Raw genomic sequence first — 22,534 nt, forward strand, 5'->3', positions numbered from 1 at the left:
GCAGCGTTGGACGAAGTGTATAAGCCTAAAAGGAGACTACGTTGAAAAATAAAAAAGGTTTACCCCAAAAAATTAAGTAGTTTTTATTTTTGCACGGACTTTTCAAACGACACTCGTAAAATTTTAGATCTTAAAATTTAAATACATATTAAGTTTTAGAAGAAGTGAACATTTTGTGCCTCCTAAACATTTTTAGAACATTGCATTTTGTTCAATTCAAAATAAAGAAGATAAAAATAAAATTCTTAATAAAATAAATTAAATTGTTCGTTGCTAAAGAAATCAATTTAAACACAAAAATGCTTTTACTATATTTCAATTGACCACTCATTATGTCTATCAAGATTTTCACCATTTACCTACAATATATTTTAAATATATAAATGTAAAAATATTTTCCGATACTGAATATTTAAAAAAAGATATGAAAATAAAAGGAAATACCTGAATGACGTATTCATTCCCAGCGTATTTTACGTATTACATTAATGTAACTCCATTTTTGTATTAAAAAGAAAGTTGGTTACAGTATTTAAAAAGGTTGTTTGTGATAAAATGATTGTCATGAAGAAATATTGACACTTTGACGGGTATCTAGAATCCCACAAAAATCAATGTTCTCAAAGAGCAATGTTTAATCTAAAATGGTAGGGCTAATGTACGTTATGTGACCAACTTACAATTAGAACCCATCGGCGCTGTATGTACAAACCAAAAAAATAAAAATAGATTCTCATTTCTTCCACCTCAGAGTATTGGAAATACTTTGAAACCCATAAAAAGTTGTACAGGTTTTAGGTTTTTTTTTTAAAAAAAAAGCGGTACTTTAAAAGAGATCATAAATTTCAATCCTAAAAGAAGCCTAGATGACTCTTATGTTTCTACTTCTTCGACTTCTTCCGTTACAATTCGGAGCACTTCGTCATCGTGCAATCGCTTTACTTCAATACTGGCACGATGAAAGACCAAAATTGGTGAATGTGAAGATTCACTTGTTGAATGTTGAGATTAACATAATCGGTAGTTAAAAGACCGAATATTTGGTTTAATTTGTTGTTATAAATAAGATTGTATAACTTAAATCACATAATTAAGTTTATTATTGGTATTATTTTCTTTTTCTCATTTAGAATAAAACAGGGTGTTCATTTTAAGACGGCTCAAATGCATTTCATGCTTAAACGGTTGATCTGAGCAAAAAATGGTAGAGGAAAAACTTGTTGCCTGTCACCTCTAGTTTCAGAATATGTGACTTGATTTTAGATTCCTACCCGCATACGCGGCTGACGCGCTACCAAAAGTGAGGGTTCGCAGTTGACCCCCATTTTCTTATACACAGTTTTAAAGAGTATAAAAAGTTATGAAAGAAACCGGAAATCGCAATTCGATAGCTTTAAAATTAAAGGTGCTAGGCCATTTCAAAATCTGGTATTTATTAATCATATCTCAATTTTTTAACTTGTTACCAAAGAGAAAGAAGAGCACGCGATAGGTCATTTTTATGTATTTTTTCAACCCCTTTCTAATGAAAATATTGCCAAGGCAGTGAAGCTAGTATTTTTCTTAATATCGGGTTTTCCGAGTGATTTTCTAAGCAATAATCAAATGTTTAGAGCTTTAGAATGTTCACAAGCATGCACAAAATGGCTAAAAAATAATTTTACATCTGTTACGAACAAGACGTTTAATAATTATTTGGTAATTTTAGGAGAGTTGCTTTTAATTACCAAAAAAATTGGAAATCTCATGTCACATATTTACGAGGGTGGTTTGAAAAGTCCGTGAAAAAAAAAACCATTAAATTTTTTGGGGTAAAACCTTTTTTATTTTTCAACATAGTCTCCTTTTAGGCTTATACACTTCGTCCAACGCTGCTCTAGTTTGTTGATCCCTTCCGAATAATAGGATTTGTCCAAGTCTGAAAAATAGCCATTCGTTTCTGCAATCACCTCCTCGTTTGAATAAAATCTTTTTCCAGCCAGCCATTTCTTCATATTGGGGAACAAATAGTAGTCCGAGGGAGCCAAGTCTGTAGAATAGGGAGGATGTGAAACGAGTTGGAACCTTATTTCCATTAATTTTGCGACCACAACTGCTGAGGTGTGAGCTGGTGCGTTGTCGTGATGGAAAAGGACTTTTTTGTGGGCCAATCGTGGGCGTTTTTCTTGCAGCTCGGTTTTCAAACGGTCCAATAACGATGAATAATATGCAACTGTAATAGTTTTACCCTTTTCCAGATAGTCGATGAGGATTATTCCTTGCGAAACCCAAAAGACAGTCGCCATAATCTTTCCGGCCGAAGGAACGGTCTTCGCCTTTTTTGGCGCAGATTCCCCCTTGGTAACCCATTGTTTAGATTGTTCTTTGGTCTCAGGAGTGTAGTGATGTATCCATGTTTCATTCACAGTGACGAAACGACGCTTAAAGTCCCGCGGATTCTTCTGGAACAGCTGCAAACCGTCCTTGCAACACTTCACACGATTTCGTTTTTGGTCAAGCGTGAGCAATCGCGGCACCCATCTTGCGGATAGCTTTGTCATGTCCAAATGTTGATGCAAAATATTATGTACCTGTTCATTCGAGATGCCCACAGCACTAGCAATCTCACGCACCTTCACTCTTCTGTCATCCATCACCATATCATGGATCATGCGAAGGTGCAGAGTCACCATAATGTTTATCAAGCTTCTCTTTAGTCTCCTCAGGCGTTTTGCCTTTCATAAAGTAGTGTTTAATTAACACACGAAATTCTTTTTCGTCCATTTTTTGAAAATCACTCGACTTCCTCGATTCAAACGAATGCCAAACACAAAGAAATAGACCGATCTAGCTGAAACTTGGTGTTTGTTCTTCCAAGAGATGCTACTAACTAAACATAACCTCGATACGCGCCAGTGGTGCTATCTCTCTGACTTTGCACGGACTTTTCAAACGACCCTCGTAATTGATCAATATTTTTCATGTAAAGGATCAAACTTATTCCTTAATTTATCAAATAATGCACTTTACTCAACTTGTGAAGCATATACTGAGCCTTCAAAGGTGCCTCCTCAGATACAGAGAGCAGTTGATAAACTCCTGGCTAACCAGTCTTGCGAGCCTGAGGAGGCACCTTTTGAAGGCACAGTGCATGCTTCACAAGTTGAGTAATTAATGTTCAATATTATGTGTTGAGCTTTTCTATTACTGAAGATGTTTTTCCAACCTATAAATTTCATGAAAAATTATGATAATCCCTTTTTTTTTTTAAACGATAAACAATATCTAAATAAGAAAGATATCGAAGATTTCTTTAGCAAAAAAAAAAAAATTATTTAAATTAATTATCGTTTATTCAAAAAACATTTTTTGCCATTAATTTTTACCCTTCAATAAATATACGTTGAACTGTTGAATATTTATTGTTTAAAAAACAATTCTCATATTATATATTGCACTTAATAATGGCAATATTAAATAAAACATTTTGCTTAATTAAATTGATTTCGTTATCTGCACTAAATCTACATTAAATTACATTTCTTTTTAATAAATATTCAACAGTTCAACGTATATTTATTGAAGGGTAAAAATTAATGGCAAAAAATGTTTTTTGAATAAACGATAATTAATTTAAATAATTTTTTTTTTTTTGCTAAAGAAATCTTCGATATCTTTCTTATTTAGATATTGTTTATCGTTTAAAAAAAAAAAGGGATTATCATAATTTTTCATGAAATTTATAGGTTGGAAAAACATCTTCAGTAATAGAAAAGCTCAACACATAATATTGAACATTAATTACTCAACTTGTGAAGCATGCACTGTGCCTTCAAAAGGTGCCTCCTCACGCTCGCAAGACTGGTTAGCCAGGAGTTTATCAACTGCTCTCTGTATCTGAGGAGGCACCTTTGAAGGCTCAGTATATGCTTCACAAGTTGAGTAAAGTGCATTATTTGATAAATTAAGGAATAAGTTTGATCCTTTACATGAAAAATATTGATCAATTACGAGGGTCGTTTGAAAAGTCCGTGCAAAGTCAGAGAGATAGCACCACTGGCGCGTATCGAGGTTATGTTTAGTTAGTAGCATCTCTTGGAAGAACAAACACCAAGTTTCAGCTAGATCGGTCTATTTCTTTGTGTTTGGCATTCGTTTGAATCGAGGAAGTCGAGTGATTTTCGAGTGATTCGAGTGAAAACCGGTGGGGGCCGCCAGACCCCTCTTATTCCGCTACTCCCTTTAATGAAATACAATACTTACAATTTATATAGTAATTTATTTTGGACGCGTTCAATTTTATTTAAAATTAAACCACTATTTCATATAAATATAAATGTATATATTTGTACAAAAAGTGATCGATTTACACCAATTTGAAAAAATTATTTTGAAAATGAAATAGTACGTACAATAGAATTTAATGAATTAAATGAAGTAAAATAATTAAGAATACTTTATTCTATAAAAAAGAAACAGAAAAAAAAGCACAAATAATAATTAATGTTTTGGGTAAATATAAAGATGGTGAAGGCGGTGTGGCTTGAGCAATATATAGAAATAGCTGCAAGCAAATGTATTTGTACAGCAGGTATACCATTTAATTAATACAAACGCTCATTAGTTTAATTATTATGCACCTAGTATTAATATACTAGTTCAGCTATAAATATTGTCTGTAATATAAAATAATTACATATATTTGGTCAAAAGATTACTATTTGAAATATTGTTTTGTAAAAAGTATTTATTTACATTGTATGTTTTTAAATAATAATTGAGTTGAACATTTAATCACTTTAAAAGAAAGTGAAAAACCGAAAAGTAAAAGCAGTTATAAAGGCACCATGGTAGCCGAGCGGTTAAAGGCAAGGCTCGTAAAACTAATACGAGTATGTACTGTGTGGTACTGGGTTCAATTCCCGGTCTCTAGGCCTTGGATTTTATTTAATGTTTAATAAAAGAAATTACAATCTTCGATAGAGTCCCAAATATGGTTATAAGGGAAGCCGTCGGTATAGATAAAACCATACTGGATAGGGTTGACGAAAGAAGGCTATTGTGGTTTGGAGATGTCCTTCGTATGAGCGATACGCGCCTCCCGAAAAAAGTTCTCTGCTGGCAGACAAAGAAGAGGAAGGCCTATGAATAGCTGGCTCGCGCAGGTAAAGGAACTAAATGATAGCGCGAGGTCTATGCGAAAGCGACGCTCAGAATAGGGTAGGATGGATGCAAAGGGGCAAGGAACCCTGGTTAGGGAAATACCTTGGAAGAAGAAGAATAAAAGAAATTTACAGTAAAGAATGTTTACTAGTCGCCTCCATCCGCGACATTACTTTACTTTTTAGCATAACTGATTGTAAGTAACATTATTTTAACCAGTTAAGCGTGTACACACGTCAAACCAAATCTCTATTACGGTGCGTTCGACGTGTATACTCGTTGTGAAAAATATAAAAATGCCATTAACTATAAAAACTTAAAATTTTAATAAAATGCAATAAGAATATTATTTGGCGAGATGTTTCCTTTATCTTACCAATAGAACTGCCAAGTATTTTATACGGAGGGAGGTGGAGGGAGCCAGCCAATAAGAGGTTGGTACATGTTTGGTCTCCGCATTAGAGATTGGGAATTACGCACACAAATAGAAGCTCTCAACCCTAGTGCAATGCCGTTTTTACCTTAGATAGAGGTTCAGACCTCAGTACGAGCATGATTTCAATTTGCACAGAATTCAAAAAGCTCTTTTCTTCCTTGTAAAAGCTCTTGCGTCCCAAGTTAACTAGAGCAATGCATACGTGAAGCGGTGCAAGATTTTGAATGAGCACAGAATGCTCTGTAATCTCAAGCCCCCCCCCCCCGAGATTGCAGAAAAAGCGCTTGCAGTGACTATTACAGACGTTGTAAACTTCTGGTTGTTTTGCCCTGCGTTCGACGTGTATACACGTCATTGATTTTAATTTCGCACACTGTGGGTTTTTTTTTTTTTTTTTTTTTTTTTTTTTTTTATTAAATTCCACGCCTTAACTGGTTAACATAAAATTTGCTGGTCATCCTTTATACGTACTTAAGCCAAAACACTTTTAGCCTGTTTCTACAGATTTTTCCTTGTCTGTTTGCTTCAGATTGAAAAGAAATACGAAAGCAACAGTATAATTTATACACAGATATACTTGTAGCGAACGAGCGTGTTAGAATCATGACTGTATGAGTAACAACGAAGGTATGAGATATGGTAGCTAAGAAATTGAAGTCTTCTGTTGTCTTCTGCTTAAACTGCTACGTATTAGGAGCACGTTTACCAGAAAAGCGAGCGATATTATTTCATCCTAACTCTATCTAAAACAACTATAGGTTAACTTTACTCTGTGTAGATTTGTCTCAATTTCTCCCCCCTTTAACTTTCAGTAGTGTTGAGGTGGGGATAAGTTACAACCCACTTTTTACAGAAAAAGAAGTGCTAGATTTCTGTTGTTGGAATTAACCTCTCTAGATATCTCTTACATTTTCCTTATTATTTGTTAGTGTCTTTCTCCATTGCACGCTATTTATACTGTTAATTTTTTTCTTATCAGAAATATTTCTTAAAAAAAATTTAACGGACATCCGTTGAGTGGCAATGGCCATCATGTTCGTATATAAAGGGGAAATTCTTGTGACCACGATTCGGGAACCTGCGACTTCTTAAGAGGAATAATTGTGGACGTTTCTAACTAATAGATGCACAATCAAGAGTTATTGTATTTACGAGGTGTGGCTATTAAATAACGAGACTATTGCCATAAAACATTTTATTTTAAATTTATACATATTTTGTTATTATCACCTTCAATATACACCCCTACCCTATCCCTAAAACGCTCCATGCGAATTTACCATTGTTCGAAACAGTGCTGGAAGTCTTTTTCTGTGAGCTCCTGCATGACGCTTGCCGCTTTTTCTTTCACAGCTTCAAAGGACTGAAATCGTGTTCCTTTTAATGCAGATATATGACTTTGGGGAACAGATAAAAGTCACATGGGGCCAGGTCAGGCGAATAAGGCGGATGGTCTAAAACTGGGATGTCGTACTTGGCTAGAAACGTCTTGACAGACAATACAGTGCGAGCCGGCGCGTTACCTTGATGGAGAACCCGTGACTTGTTCTTCCACAAATCGGATCGTTTATTCCTTACCCTTTCACGAAGTTGAGCAAGCACCTCACGGTAGTAATGTTGATCAATTATAATCGATGATAGCTTATGAGACGAACAATGAGTACAAAATGTTACAATAAAATAATTTCGAGCATTTAAGCACCAATTTAAAAAAAAAACAATGCTTTTCCGGTCTCAAGATGACCCCAAAAAGGACTTTTCCGGTGTAACCTTAAATTTGGAAAATTCTCACGAACGCAATTAATTTTGAGAAAAAAAAAGAGTAAAAGATAATATGGCAATGAACGATAATTACAAGCATGTATCGTTTATATAATTTAGTTAAATAAATTTGTTTAAGTAAAGCAAAAAAGAAGCAAAAGTGGATGTAGAGAGAATGTTATCATTCTAGAGGCGCCAAAAAGGGGGACTTAATTGTAATCCCTAGGCACTGGAGTGTAATAGAGTGGAAGAAGGAATGAGGGAATGCAAATAAGTAGCGCCAGGGCCGGCGGGATCCCAGATAATAGTGAAAGGAGAAGGTTGAAGAGAGAGTGTGTGCCCAGTTTGTACCCTTCCTAATACCTCTGGAGGATAGAGCCTGGAAGCTGGAATATTCCTCTGTCGCCAGTGGAGGCGCGTATACCCATGGACATGGGACACTGGAAGCAAGAAGAAAGAGAACTCAAAATACACACACACTCTGCCTAATGTACGAGAAAGGGCAGTGAGGAGAGCTGAATGTGTTCCCTATGTTACAATTTGTTCTGTACAGAAGTAAACACAATCCACCTCTTTCAACTTGCCGCAAAGAGTATTTCTATCCCTCCTTTAGTTACTACGGCCGCTTCTCCGTAAGTTCAACACTTTTATACCATCCTCATTTCAAATATCGTTGTCTTAAATTTTCAATTCTAATATATTTATTGATTCTATTATTAGTATTATTTTTAATTAATAAAAAGTAACATACTGATAGAATATTATTGATAATATTGTTCCCTTTATTAAGAATTGTCAATTTTTTGTTCTCTCGTGTTATTATAGCATGTAAATAAAAGTATTACTAATTTTGATTTTTTTAAAATAATATTTATATTTGATTAAAAAGAAAAAAAGAATCTTTGAAGGCTGAGTACATGTTGCACAAGCTGCGTAAAGTGCATTATAAGGAATAAGTTTGAACATTTAAATATGTGGCAGGAGGTTTTCAATTTTTTTGGTAATAAAACGCAACTCTCCCAAAATTATCAAATAATTATTAAACCTTCTTGTTTGTAACAGATGTAAAATTAATTTTTAGCCATTTTGTGCATGCTTGAGAACATCTAAAGCTCTTAACATTTGATTATTGCTTAGAAAATCACTCGGAAAACTACTTATTTCCCGATATTAAGAAAAATACTAGCTTTACTGCCTTGGCAATATTTTCAGTAGAAAGGGGATGAAAAAATACATAAAAATGACCTATCGCGTGCTCTTCTTTCTCTTTGATAACAAGTTAAAAAAATTGAAATATGATTAATAAATATCAGATTTTGAAATGGCCTAGCACCTTTAATTTTAAAGATATCGAATTGCGGTTTCCGGTTTCTTTCATAACTTTTTATACTATTTAAAAGTGTGTACATGAAAATGGGGGTCAACTGCGAACCCTCACATTTGGAAGCGCGTAAGCCGCGTTAGCGGGCAGGAATCTAATATCAAGACACATATTCTGAAACTAGAGGTGACTGGCAACAAATTTTACCTCTACCATTTTTCGCTCAGATCAACCGTTTAAGCATGAAATGCATTTGAGACGTCTTAAAATGAAAACCATGTAAATGTACGTATATATATATTTTTTAAATGTCCCGCCGTCCAGGAAAGGTTACAGATCCCTGTTGTAGGGCATATTCGATTTTGAGTATGCACAAGATTTTGAGGTTCCCTGAACAGCAAACTAGCTCTTACGTCTGTCCTCCTAAGTAGAGAAGCTTAATAGCCTAATTGAAGTTAATAAGATTTTGGTGTTAATCAAGTTGCGCAGTGAACAAGATTCATGTGTGAAATCCAAGTAAAAAGGTTCGCCTCCGTCTACGGCCTAAGATCGCTAGTTAGAAATACAGTACCTTCACTTTCCGTCTCATAACTATACAAATGTATAAGGGGGACTTATTTATGCAAATGGCTTTGCTACAGTATTTGAAGACACTAAGCCAACTCTAATGCGGAATTAAATCATTATTATGTATGCAAGCAATCCAAAACCAAAAACGGGAAATTTGTCTTACTGAATACACACTGTGTACACACACACTGCTGTAACAAAAATCAATGAAACCAAGTGTTTCAGGTAACATGAACACCTCTAAAAACCAGATACTTATTCAGGCCTGAAATATTAGAATGATGTTCCGAGTATGTGAACTAAAATCAGCAAATGTTCAGTCAATGAATTCTGGGTAACGTAGTACACTAAATCCTTTAACCAATTTCAAAGTTTGACAGAAATTTCACTTAATAATGTAAGCCTTTAATTTAAAAGTTTTATTGCTCCTTAAAACTTTAATTGTTTTACCAAATAAAATTGCTTTCATTAATTTTTAATTTTAACAATTTTTATTAATTAAATAATTTATTAATTAAAAATAAAAAGTACCTTCTAATTTGATGACACCATCAGTTTCGCCAAGAGAATTTTTAGCCACACACTGATACGAACCAAAATCTTTTCTGGTAACGTTCTTAATCTTCAATACCATATACCTGGAATAACCATGGTCGGTAGCTCTAGTTTCGTATTTATCACCTGTCAACATACAAAGCATATAATTTTGTAAATAAATTATGATTACTATCCTACAATCTAAAAAAGTAAACGCAAAAATTGGGTGGGAAACTTTTTAGCCCTCTCTAGTATTTTTAAAACAACATTTGTAACAGAAAATATTAGTACAGCGGAATAAAAAGTACTATGTAGTGGTGAATAATGTAGACGTCACATGATTCGTTCAGTTGCACAACTCGATTAACTCCATAAAACAAGAAAAAGTGGAGAAATGCGATGAAATAATGTACATTGTTTCAGTTTATAATATAGCGGCGGCTACTGCATTTGAGTTTAATTATTGCAACGAGTTAAATCAAAATAGATTCTGAAATAATCTTATACGAGTATATTATTCAATGGCAAACTTAAGGTACGAGGTGTGGCTATTAAATAAAGAGACTATTGCTGTAAAACATTTTATTTTTAAATTTATACATATTTAGTTATCACTAAGGAACGGATTTTTATGTACTTAAAAATGCCAAATATTTAATTAAAATATGCATTTATTTTCGTCAATTATGTGGAAAATATGTGATTTTCTTAAAATATTTTCTGGAATATTTAAGTAAAATGGACATTTTTTTTTATGAAAATGGATTTTTTTTTGGGGGGGGGGCAAGTTATAATTATTTATACAAGAAAAGAACATTTTTACAATTTATAATAATTTATTAGAAACAAAATAATTTGTTTTTACAAGTTATAATGATTTATACAACAAAGAACATTTTTACTATTTATAAAAAGATGTGTTAAATTTTCAATTTTGAAAACTTCACTCTTCGAAATTGTTTGCAACCACATGAAATTTCAAATGTTGGAACGTAAAGTGACGACGATCTGGGCGTAAGATGGACATCTAACGACTAAAAGATCGTTCAACATCTACAGATGTTATAGGTGCCTTGCTGAAAGAAGTTATCTCGTTGGTTGTAATAAAGGGTACACGATGTTCTGAGGTGACTTCTGTTCCACTGATAATATCAGAAATCTGGCAGATGGTCTCCCACCCTTTGTTCTTGCTCAGTACTTCTACCAGTTTTGATCTGATCAGATCTCCCTTACTCCCAGGTATTCCTTCCACCTTTTCGATGACTTTTTTAACGTTGGACTTGTTCGCTGTCAGTCGAACATTTTGGGACTCAAGTTGGGTAATGGCTTGTGCAAGAAATACGCAATTGTCAGAAATGAATGCAAGGTCGTTCCTTAAATTAGGTTTCTCGAATAAAGACTTGGCTGTATTTATCGCTACTGCTTCGTCTTCGAGATGTGAAAGGACATTCTTGATTTTACTGTAGTTTTCATAGAAATACTGAGCTGCTTCCAGCCAAGTACCCCATCTTGTCAATATTGGTTCTGGTGGAAGGCACAAGTCTGGATAGAGATCTTTTAGCATTTTAATGCGACTTGGTGCTTTTAAGAACACTTTTTTTAACCGAGGAGATTAAGGAACCTACGTCACTGAACAAAGATCGGACAGTTTCTGCTACTCGATGCAAGGCATGAGCAATACACGTCACATGAATTATCTTAGGATAAAATACCTGAATAGATTGCCCAGCCTTGACCATGTTGGGGGCAGCATCAGAGAGAAACAAAAGAACTTTTTCGTTCAAAACTCCACTGGGCCATAGGATATGCATTGAGGCATCGAAGAATCGTGAAATGGTGGAATGATTGCATTTTTCGAGACCCTCACTGTTCAAAAGGAATGGCTTTGAATCCACATCAGCATCACTGTCAAGTTTTCCAATAACTGCATTGGCAATATACCTGCCCTCAACGTCAATGGTTTCATCAATTGATACCCAAATCGGTCCATCTTTGATATGTTCTCGAATTTTGGTTAGTGTATCTTTATAGATATCTTCCAGGTAGTTTTTCCGCAGAGTGCTCTCGTCAGGCATTTTTTTCCCAATATAGGTCTCTAAGAATCCTTTGAAATGAGGATTTTTATGTTTGTGGAAAGGGATATCTGCTCTAACCAAAGCCCGTCACAGATCTGTACTCAGAGTAGACTTACTTGATGATGGAGATGTAAGGAAGGCTTGATAGGACGTCCTCTCTTTCTTTCTGTTTTTATTCTCTATGTGTGATCCGGTGGCAATATGTTGGGTGACTTGGGAACGTTGAGAGCAAGAAACGCGCTTGTCACAAGCTGTGCAGTACAAAATGTCTCCATCACTTCGAAAAAGTTCTGCTGGAAACTCGCGAAGATATTTAGCAACCAGTTGTTTATTTGAGGCCGATGTTCGTGGCATTTCACCCAAAAAAGAATACACTAAGTGACCGAACGAAATGAATTGGACACTTCAACGAACGAGCTGAAAGAACAGACAACGTCAAAGAACTAACAAGTGCCCGTCACTGTTTAGCAGCATTCTGTGTAAATTACAATAACCATTGTACCCACTGTGATTCACAGCCCTACAGTCTGTGGTTCACAGTTCCTGTCAACCACCTCCCAATTATGAAAATATGCCCAAAATGAAAAATATGAAAAAATATGTACATATTTCGATTAAATATGTAGAAATATTTATTTATTTTAATCAAATATGTATAAATATGCGATAACATCCAAATATGTGGAAATATGTGAAATAAAAGTAGACTCAAACGGCTTAAAAAGTGTCAGTATGAATACTTCTAGTTGAAAAACGTCTGTAAATTGCCTAGAAAAAAATATGTAAATACATACGAATCCGTTCCCTAGTTATCACCTTCAATATACACCCCTTCTCTATCCCTACAACGCTCCATGCGAATCTACCATTGTTCGAAACAGTGCTGGAAGTCTTTTTCTGTGAGCTCCTGCATGACGCGTGCAGCTTTTTCTTTCACAGCTTCAAAGACTGAAATCGTGTTCCTTTTAATGCAAAATTGACTTTGGGGGAGCAGATACAAGTCACATGGGGCCAGGTCAGGCGAATAAGGCAAGAAACGTCTTGGACAGACAATGCAGTGTGAGCTGGCGCGTTGTCTTGATGGAGAACCACCCATGACTTGTTCTTCCATAAATCGGGTCGTTTTTTTTTCCTTACTCTTCCATGGAGTTGAGCAAGCACCTCACGGTAGTAATGTTGTGATTAATTATAATCGATATTTTCATCCGTTTTGGACGTGGAAGGGCGACCCCCGGGCGGTCATCATCTCCGACGTCTTCTCGGCCATTTTGGAAACGCTTGTACCACTCAAAAATTCACGCACGTGATAAACATTCATCGCCATAAACTTCTTTTAATAAAAGATAAGTTTCAGTAGCGGATTCACCAAGTTTTGATGAGAAATTTCACAACAATTCGTTACTCTACGTACATGTGTAGTATCATCGTTTTCGGCAAAACGAAACTAACACCTCTTACACAAAACGACGGTTACGGTCAGACAGATTACTGTACAAACACTTGAGACGCTGCAATCGAAAGAGAAGGCTTTACGCTGCACAGCTGTCGGTCGTTAGGATTTGGCGCATGCATAGTTCTTCTGTAGCAGCATCAGTCTCGTTATTAAATAGCCACACCTCGTATTTCAAAAAGTGGTTTAAATCGATTTGTGCAATGAACGGCTCGCTCGTATTACTTACAATTTCTTGCACTTCGAATAGATTTATTTATTTATTAATTTGACGAAAACGCAATTCTATCTTCAATACAACTCAGTTAAGCAAAAACTCCCTTATTTGTGACCAAGAATATTTGCTTTAACCAAAAAAGTTATTTGCTAAAGATTTAATTATTTGAATTATTATTAAATTTTATTCGAATATTTTTAATTTTATTGAGGAAATGATTTTTTTTGACACTCCACAAAAACTCAAGTGCAATAAATTACTGTGCAATAAATAAATAATACGGTGCAATACTTCAGAAGAAAGATTATGTTCTAAAAATAGAACAGAGATCTCCTCCAATTAGAAGACCCTTAACCCTTTATCGGGTGATTGATGAAGCAGGGCGTTTTCAGTGTTCGGCTAGTTTTTTCTCTTGCAGATAGTATCGCAACTAGCAAATCGTAAATCGTAAGCGTCATATTTTTTTTTTGGTCCACCAATTTCTCTGGTTCTCTTTAAACAAAACAGCTTTTTTTTTTTCTTTTTTTTTTTGCACCATTTGGTGTTTTGTTGGTTAACGTGTGAATTTGGATATTTGATTTACGGGAATTTTTATCCTCTAATATCTGTTTTTATGATCTCATTCATTTGGCTGAAAAATTTGGACGGCAAATGATTTGTTTAAATTAGATGGGACTTTGAATACTACTATATATGAGGTTTATCTGCATATCGGTAAGCGCTAACACTGTGGCGAATAAGGTCATATGTTATTTATATTTTATTTTTTATTATTATATATAATATTATTATATATGTAATACTCTTTTTTTCAGTAATTTTATGCAGACGCACCTTTCTACGGTGACTAACCTTACTCTTCACCCCGACCTCAACATTCCCTTTATAGACCAACTCGCCAAGATTAAATACCGAAAATTCCATACTACTCTCTCTACTTGCCCAAATCCTCTTCTTCTGTCTCTCGCCTCCTCTGACATCCCTAATACTCCTCGCCAACTGATTAGCCAGTGGCCCCGCGACTTCCTTGATGTCTGAAGAACTAAACGCCATTATTCTCCTATCTCTCCTCTCTCCTACTCATATTCTCCACCACACACTCTCCTCTCTCCTCTAGAGAGTGCTACCACTGGGTAGTTTCTCTCCTCCTGCTCTCCTCCCGCACCAGTTCATCATATTCTCCACCACACACTCTCCTCTCTCCTATAGAGTGCTACCGCTGGGTAGTTTCTCTCCTCCTGCTCTCCTCCCGCACCAGTTCATCATATTCTCCACCACACACTCTCCTCTCTCCTATAGAGAGTGCTACCGCTGGGTAGTTTCTCTCCTCCTGCTCTCCTCCCGCACCAGTTCATCATATTCTCCACCACACACTCTCCTCTCTCCTATAGAGAGTGCTACCGCTGGGTAGTTTCTCTCCTACTGCTTTCCTCCCCCACCAGTTCATCATATTCTCCTCCTCACATTCTCCTGTCTCCTATAGAGAGTGCTACCACTGGGTAGTTTCTCTCCTCCTGCTCTCCTCCCGCACCAGTTCATCATATTCTCCACCACACACTCTCCTCTCTCCTATAGAGAGTGCTACCGCTGGGTAGTTTCTCTCCTCCTGCTCTCCTCCCGCACCAGTTCATCATATTCTCCACCACACACTCTCCTCTCTCCTATAGAGAGTGCTACCGCTGGGTAGTTTCTCTCCTACTGCTTTCCTCCCCCACCAGTTCATCATATTCTCCACCACACACTCTCCTCTCTCCTCTAGAGAGTGCTACCACTGGGTAGTTTCTCTCCTCCTGCTCTCCTCCCGCACCAGTTCATCATATTCTCCACCACACACTCTCCTCTCTCCTATAGAGAGTGCTACCGCTGGGTAGTTTCTCTCCTCCTGCTCTCCTCCCGCACCAGTTCATCATATTCTCCACCACACACTCTCCTCTCTCCTCTAGAGAGTGCTACCACTGGGTAGTTTCTCTCCTCCTGCTCTCCTCCCGCACCAGTTCATCATATTCTCCTCCTTAAATACTTTAAAGACCTAAAAAACAACAACAGACACTTGCGGTGCACACTCAATTTTTAAAAATTTGGTATAATCGAAATAATTTCCTTATTTAGGGTAAGTGAAAGTAATAATCAAGGTATGTATCTTGTTTAGAAAAGCGAAAGGCTAAATAAATCTTGAAAGCTATACCATTATGAATTCCTTCCTTCACCTTGTGATCAATTCAGCCACTTTTGCAAGAATACAAAGAATTAAGATCCTTTTCAAACAGATGTTAAAGAAATAGAAGCTATATATTTCTCTCTATATAAAAGTAAAGGTAAATAAAACCGAAGTAATAAGGCTGAAAGTTATTTACATTAGACTTATAATTCCCAAGTATTTACCGTTGTAAAAACACGGCCTGCTCCAATAAACTTACAATGATTTCGAGAAAAAGCTATTTGATTATCAGTCTTTAAATAAATGATTGGCCCTTGAGAAACGTTAATAAAAAAAATAAAATCAACTTCGTACCTATTTTTTTTGCCTGCCTGAGATAATTTTATCTCTTAATAATATCTCAGGCTTCTTCACTAAAAACTGATTATACCTGAAATGTATTCGTGCAACATATTTTATGAATATAAAGTTAGCAAACAGAGTGAAAAATAAATAAATTTATATTATATCTTTAGCCATCAAAAGATGGCAGTCTTTATTTTCGTGCACATAGTTATTGCTTATTTATTTAAACTCTAATAACCCTTTATTTGTTCAAATACAGGACAACAAGGGTTCGAATATTGGTCTAAAGGAGAAGAGCGTGACTTCGTAAGAGGGAGATCAGCAGTTCGAATCCTGCGTATGGCTACTTTTTATCTGTTAGAAAAAATTGTTTATAGTAAAGTATGAGCTTCCGCCTTCGTCTACCGATACCTAATTTGTTGTTGGACGTTAAGCCCCGTCTGAAAAAATAGGCGATTACTTTACTTTACTGGAAAATGAATGAAAACCGGTCATCACTAATATTCGGGTATATAATACAGCTTGAAAAGTAGTTTAAGAACTATGGCTACTGCCATAATGTTCCCCGATATTTTGCCATTTGCTTTGTGACGACCTTGAAAAGTGAAAAGAAATGACGTCAATGAGATGGGTCTAGTTTACTGAAGGCCCATACTTCCTTCAGAACCATCTCTTCCCTGGTTTGGGAATGCAGAAAAGCACTAGAAAAGCTGGCTGGGCACAATAAAATTCGGCTGGAATGGGTGCAGGATCATGTGGAGATTAAGGGGAATGAAACAGTTGATCAACTGGCCAAGAACGGAGCTAATACTCCTTTCATCGGTCCGGAACCTGCCCTGGTGATCATCAAGGGCGCAGTTCAGATTGGATCTGGAGAGAGAGCATGAAAAAAACAGGGTGATGTGTCCTGGGGTTAAACAAAGACTATGATGACTTGGCTGTGTAAAAGCAAAGGGCCAAAGAGACCCAGTGTTTGGGTAGAAATCAGATTACTCTGTTTACAGGCCTATTCACAGGGCATGGCAGGCTCAGGAAGCACTTGTACAAGGTGGGGCTCTATTAGCTCGGAACCGTTGTGTCAGGAAGAGGAGGAAACGGCCTCTCACTTGTTGCAACCGAGCGGTTGCGCTATGAAACCTTTGGAACTTTGAGACCAAAGGAGATAGTAGCGCAAAAAGAACTAGTAGGGAAAGTCCTCAATCTTCTTAGTAGGGGGTGGTTTCGTCTCCTAGATCCAAAAATGGAGAAGGCACAATAAGCCTCTTGTGGCTGCGGTGCCGTGGGGTATAGGTCCCCTACAGCTTTTTCTATTCTATTCTATGGGTCTGGATTTAAAACCGTAAAAACAACAGCTGCGAACGAGGCAACCTGTCGCGCCACGGAGACAACATAAACGAAGCTAGCCAAAGAAGAGCGGTCGGTCTTTTGCCTCTCCACAACAAGACACCGTTAGTTTCGCTGTTTTGTAAGTGACATTCTATTTAACCACTTTGATCCACAAGCCTGGCTGGATACTGATTTTTTTGATATCTTTATGCTACAAAAATTTGCTTTAAAATAGTAGTCTGTACCAGTGATGGACGAACTTTTGTAGGAGCGAGCCAAAAACTGAAAGGAAACATTTTGACGGGCCATAATAATTGTTTTATTTAAAGAAATACAGTAAGTGAGCAAGCCATTTTTATAATATCAAAATTAAACTAATACGATGTACGAAGCTGCGATTGTTTTGATAAAAGTTCGTCATAATTTGGTTCAAATTGGGACATAGATATTCTTAAGAGTGAACTAAGGTGTTGATTCGCCTATCTATTTCTGATACAGCTTTTTCTAAGTTTCATTATTGAATGAAGATGCAAACATTTCACAAATTCTCTTATGAGATATTAAATTAGAAAAACTGAATTTCGGACAAGCCCTTGTAGAACTATAATTTTGGAACATTTAGAAATAATTGTTTGAGATGATTATTAGATTGTGGTGTCCAATCAATTCAATCTACAATTTCACTTCTTCACAGTTTAAAGTCGCAATATTACCCCAATATTTCAACTCGTATTAAAAACTTGAATTGTTCCCTTGTAGTGTAATTGTTACTTTTAATTATTATTATAAAATATGTAACGGGCCGGAATGAACCTTTCACTGGGCCGAAGTTGGCTCATCACTGGTCTATTCTTTAAATTAATCATCAAACTGACCCGTACAAAGATCTAAATTCTGTACATAGCGTCTTAAAATACCCAGCAGTCCATGGTTCAAAACATACGCAGACGAACGCTTAGTTTAGATGTTGGTTCATTTAGGAAAAAGTACCCAATTCGGTTAGACGGTTCCAATGATTTGTTTTTTACGATCACGTAGCAGATAATTGCATCTTAAACAATCTGAAAGTTTAATTTGCTGTGAGACCTATTCTGGAACTCTTATCTATTAGGGAATTAGGACACAGTCCACTTATAGTATCAACCCAATACTAGCTGAGCGTACCCGGCATTACCCAGACAATAAACTCCTCAATCAATAAAACACACAAGTTTCAGTTGTACGCCTTCTTGTTTACATTCATATCTTCAGACAACTAGCCAGTGGACTAATGTTATTATAGTACATAGAAGGGGTTTGGACTAATCAAGAGATAAAATCATACAAAATGGATTCACTGTTATTCAACACAACACTAGATCATGTTTGACCTTTTGTTGTTAATACAAAGGTTGCAATGTTAATGTTATCTCTTGTTGACCTAAAGGAGCCCAATTACTGAAAGATGCAAGTTGTCACTTATAAATGATATAGCTCTTAAATCAATAACATCTTTACATTATTTTCTATAATACACCAACCACTTACAGGACTGGCTTTTCAAATGGAGAATCAAAACCAACGTTACGAAGTCAAAATTTATAGTATTTACTCTCAGACGGAAAATTCTACCTCCCATCATCTGGAACCAAACTCCTATACCAACTGTGGACATAGTACGTTACATTGGACTGTACCTAGACAAACGGTTGACATAGAATCTTCCATACTGGACTGAAAAGACAAGAAACTAACCAACGCTACAAAACTTCTCGCCAGACTACTTGACAAACGTTCGAAATTTAACCTACATAACAAAAGACTCTTATATCTACTGTTACTGCGACCCTATTTGGTCATACGGCATCGAAGTATGGGGATCGACTAAACCGTTCCTACTCTCTACGTATCCAGACTTTACAGTCAAAAAATACTTCGAAAACTTCTTAACGCTCCGTTCTATGTATCTAACCTCACACTATCCATAATGACCTCAAAATCCCTTTCATTACAGGATCTTGCTAACACTCGTTTTCTCAAATTTCATTCCACTCTACAGCAACTCATCCTAGCCCTCTCTCATAGAACACCTATCTTCCTCCACATTACCAGGTAATCCTCTAAGGAGATTGAAGAGAAGATGGCCTCGTGATCTACTCTTATCGTGAGAGCAAAGCACGTTACTGGAGTGGCACCACTGGGTCCACTCATGATTTTCTTCTAAGGGTCGTTTGAAAAGTCCGTGCAAAAATAAAAACTACTTAATTTTTTGGGGTAAACCTTTTTTATTTTTCAACATAGTCTCCTTTTAGGCTTATACAATTCGTCCAACGCTGCTCTAGTTTGTTGATCCTTTCCGAATAATAGGATTTGTCCAAGTCTGAAAAATAGCCATTCGTTTCTGCAATCACCTCCTCGTTTGAATAAATTCTTTTTCCCGCCAGCCATTTCTTCATATTGGGGAACAAATAGTAGTCCGAGGGAGCCAAGTCTGGAGAATAGGGGGGATATGAAACGAGTTGGAACCCTATTTCCATTAATTTTGGAACACAACTGCTGCTGAGGTGTGAGCTGGTGCGTTGTCGTGATGGAAAAGGACTTTTTTGTGGGCCAATCGTGGGCGTTTTTCTTGCAGCTCGGTTTTCAAACGGTCCAATAACGATGAATTATTATTTATTTAATTAGCATATTTGCACCTGTTTTACCCTTTTCCAGATAGTCGATGAGGATTATTCCTTGCGAATCCCAAAAGTCAGTCGCCATAATCTTTCCGGCCGAAGGAACGGTCTTCGCCTTTTTTGGCGCAGATTCCCCCTCGGTAACCCATTGTTTAGATTGTTCTTTGGTCTCAGGAGTGTACTGATGTATCCATGTTTCATCCACAGTGACGAAACGACGCTTAAAGTCCTGCGGATTCTTCTGGAACAGCTGCAAACCGTCCTTGCAACACTTCACACGATTTCGTTTTTGGTCAAGCGTGAGCAGTCGCGGCACCCATCTTGCGGATAGCTTTGTCATGTCCAAATGTTGGTGCAAAATATTATGTACCCGTTCATTCGAGATGCCCACAGCACTAGCAATCTCACGCACCTTCACTCTTCTGTCATCCATCACCATATCATGGATCATGCGAAGGTGCAGAGTCACCATAATGTTTATCAAGCTTCTCTTTAGTCTCCTGAGGCGTTTTGCCTTTCATAAAGTAGTGTTTAATCAACACACGAAATTCTTTTTCGTCCATTTTTTGAAAATCACTCGACTTCCTCGATTCAAACGAATGCCAAACACAAAGAAATAGACCGATCTGGCTGAAACTTGGTGTGTGTTCTTCCAAGAGATGCTACTAACTAAACATAACCTCGATACGCGCCAGTAGTGCTATCTCTCTGACTTTGCACGGACTTTTCAAACGACCCTCTTTTCTTTTTTCTTTTACCATACTTGCTTGTCCCAACAACTGTTGCAGTGGTAAATTACAATAAAAGATTAAAAAAAAAAAAAATTCTATAATATTTAAAAAAAACAATAATAATAATTAAGAGTTTCGTAATTATAATCCTGAGTTGTATACGGTGTTTTAATTACTGTAAAGCATATCAAAAGGAAATTTATTTCCTAGAAGTCTGAAGGTGTCGCGTCATACCTTTGAGAGTTATTAATGAGCAAATTTTACTTTTAATTACCCAGAAACATCGTTAAGTGCACTCATAAAAATGAATGGAGTTAGTATTCTTCCATTAAATATAAACTTTTTAAATCACCTATTAAATATGTTCTTTATATATCAAAAGAAGAAACGGTCGATAAGCATATAACCATTCTCAGAACAACTCAGCTTCTCTGGTGTGTTGAAAGAGTGATGCTCGTTTACCTCTGGTACTCTGGCTTAATCTAGAGCTTGGAAATCTTCCAAGTATTGCTTTATTTCTAATTAGCTTAACAAGGTGATAGAGCAAATGGAATAAATAAGTAAAAAAATTATATAATTTACTATGTCACGTACTTGCGACAGTTTAGTTCATTATTATTATTATTATTATTTTGAAGGCTATATAATTAATTAAATTATATCGAATAATAGGATGAAAAAATAATTGCCATTTCAGTCGTGATACATTTATTCTGCCGAGCTTTCGACATAGGGACTAGGTCATCTTCAGGGCTGTGGAACATGTTTACAGACTGTTAACAACTATTCTATTAAAATGAATATGTACTTTCATATGTACGAGGGTCGTTTGAAAAGTCCGTGCAAAGTCAGAGAGATAGCACTACTGGCGCGTATCGAGGTTATGTTTAGTTAGTAGCATCTCTTGGGAGAACACACACCAAGTTTCAGCCAGATCGGTCTATTTCTTTGTGTTTGGCATTCGTTTGAATCGAGGAAGTCGAGTGATTTTCTCACGCTTGACCAAAAACGAAATCGTGTGAAGTGTTGCAAGGACGGTTTGTAGCTGTTCCAGAAGAATCCGCAGGACTTTAAGCGTCGTTTCGTCACTGTGGATGAAACATGGATACATCACTACACTCCTGAGACCAAAGAACAATCTAAACAATGGGTTACCAAGGGAGAATCTGCGCCAAAAAAAGCGAAGACCGATCCTTCGGCCGGAAAGATTATGGCGACTGTCTTTTGGGATTCGCAAGGAATAATCCTCATCGACTATCTGGAAAAGGGTAAAACTATTACAGGTGCATATTATTCATCGTTATTGGACCGTTTGAAAACCGAGCTGCAAGAAAAACGCCCACGATTGGCCCACAAAAAAGTCCTTTTCCATCACGACAACGCACCAGCTCACACCTTAGCAGTTGTGGTCTCAAAATTAATGGGGTTCCAACTCGTTTCACATCCCCCCTATTCTCCAGACTTGGCTCCCTCGGACTACTATTTGTTCCCCAATATGAAGAAATGGCTGGCGGGAAAAAGATTTTAGTCAAACGAGGAGGTGATTGCAGAAACGAATGGCTATTTTTCAGACTTGGACAAATCCTATTATTCGGAAGGGATCAACAAACTAGAGCAGCGTTGGACGAAGTGTATAAGCCTAAAAGGAGACTATGTTGAAAAATAAAAAAGGTTTACCCCAAAAAATTAAGTAGTTTTTATTTTTGCACGCACTTTTCAAACGACCCTCGTAATATTACAGCACTTTCCTTACACAGCACAGAAAATCATCACACTTTCGATTTCCCAAACACAAAGATACTTAAATC

At 36.6% G+C, this 22,534-nt stretch overlaps 1 protein-coding gene across 3 annotated transcripts in view; it reads right to left on the reverse strand.

Moving 5' to 3' along the window:
• Window positions 1-22,534, reverse strand: part of LOC141458465 (lachesin-like) — a 381,486-nt gene that overhangs the window by 33,816 nt on the left and 325,136 nt on the right. For all 3 annotated transcript variants that reach the window (XM_074136460.1, XM_074136461.1, XM_074136462.1), the window contains one exon: window positions 9,762-9,911. In XM_074136460.1, coding sequence (XP_073992561.1) covers window positions 9,762-9,911 — 150 coding nt within the window. The remainder of the gene's footprint in view (window positions 1-9,761; window positions 9,912-22,534) is intronic.

This window comes from Rhodnius prolixus, unplaced genomic scaffold (genome assembly GCF_049639745.1).
Source record: "Rhodnius prolixus isolate KJV_2025 unplaced genomic scaffold, Rpr scaffold_5, whole genome shotgun sequence".
Lineage (NCBI taxonomy): Eukaryota > Metazoa > Arthropoda > Insecta > Hemiptera > Reduviidae > Rhodnius > Rhodnius prolixus.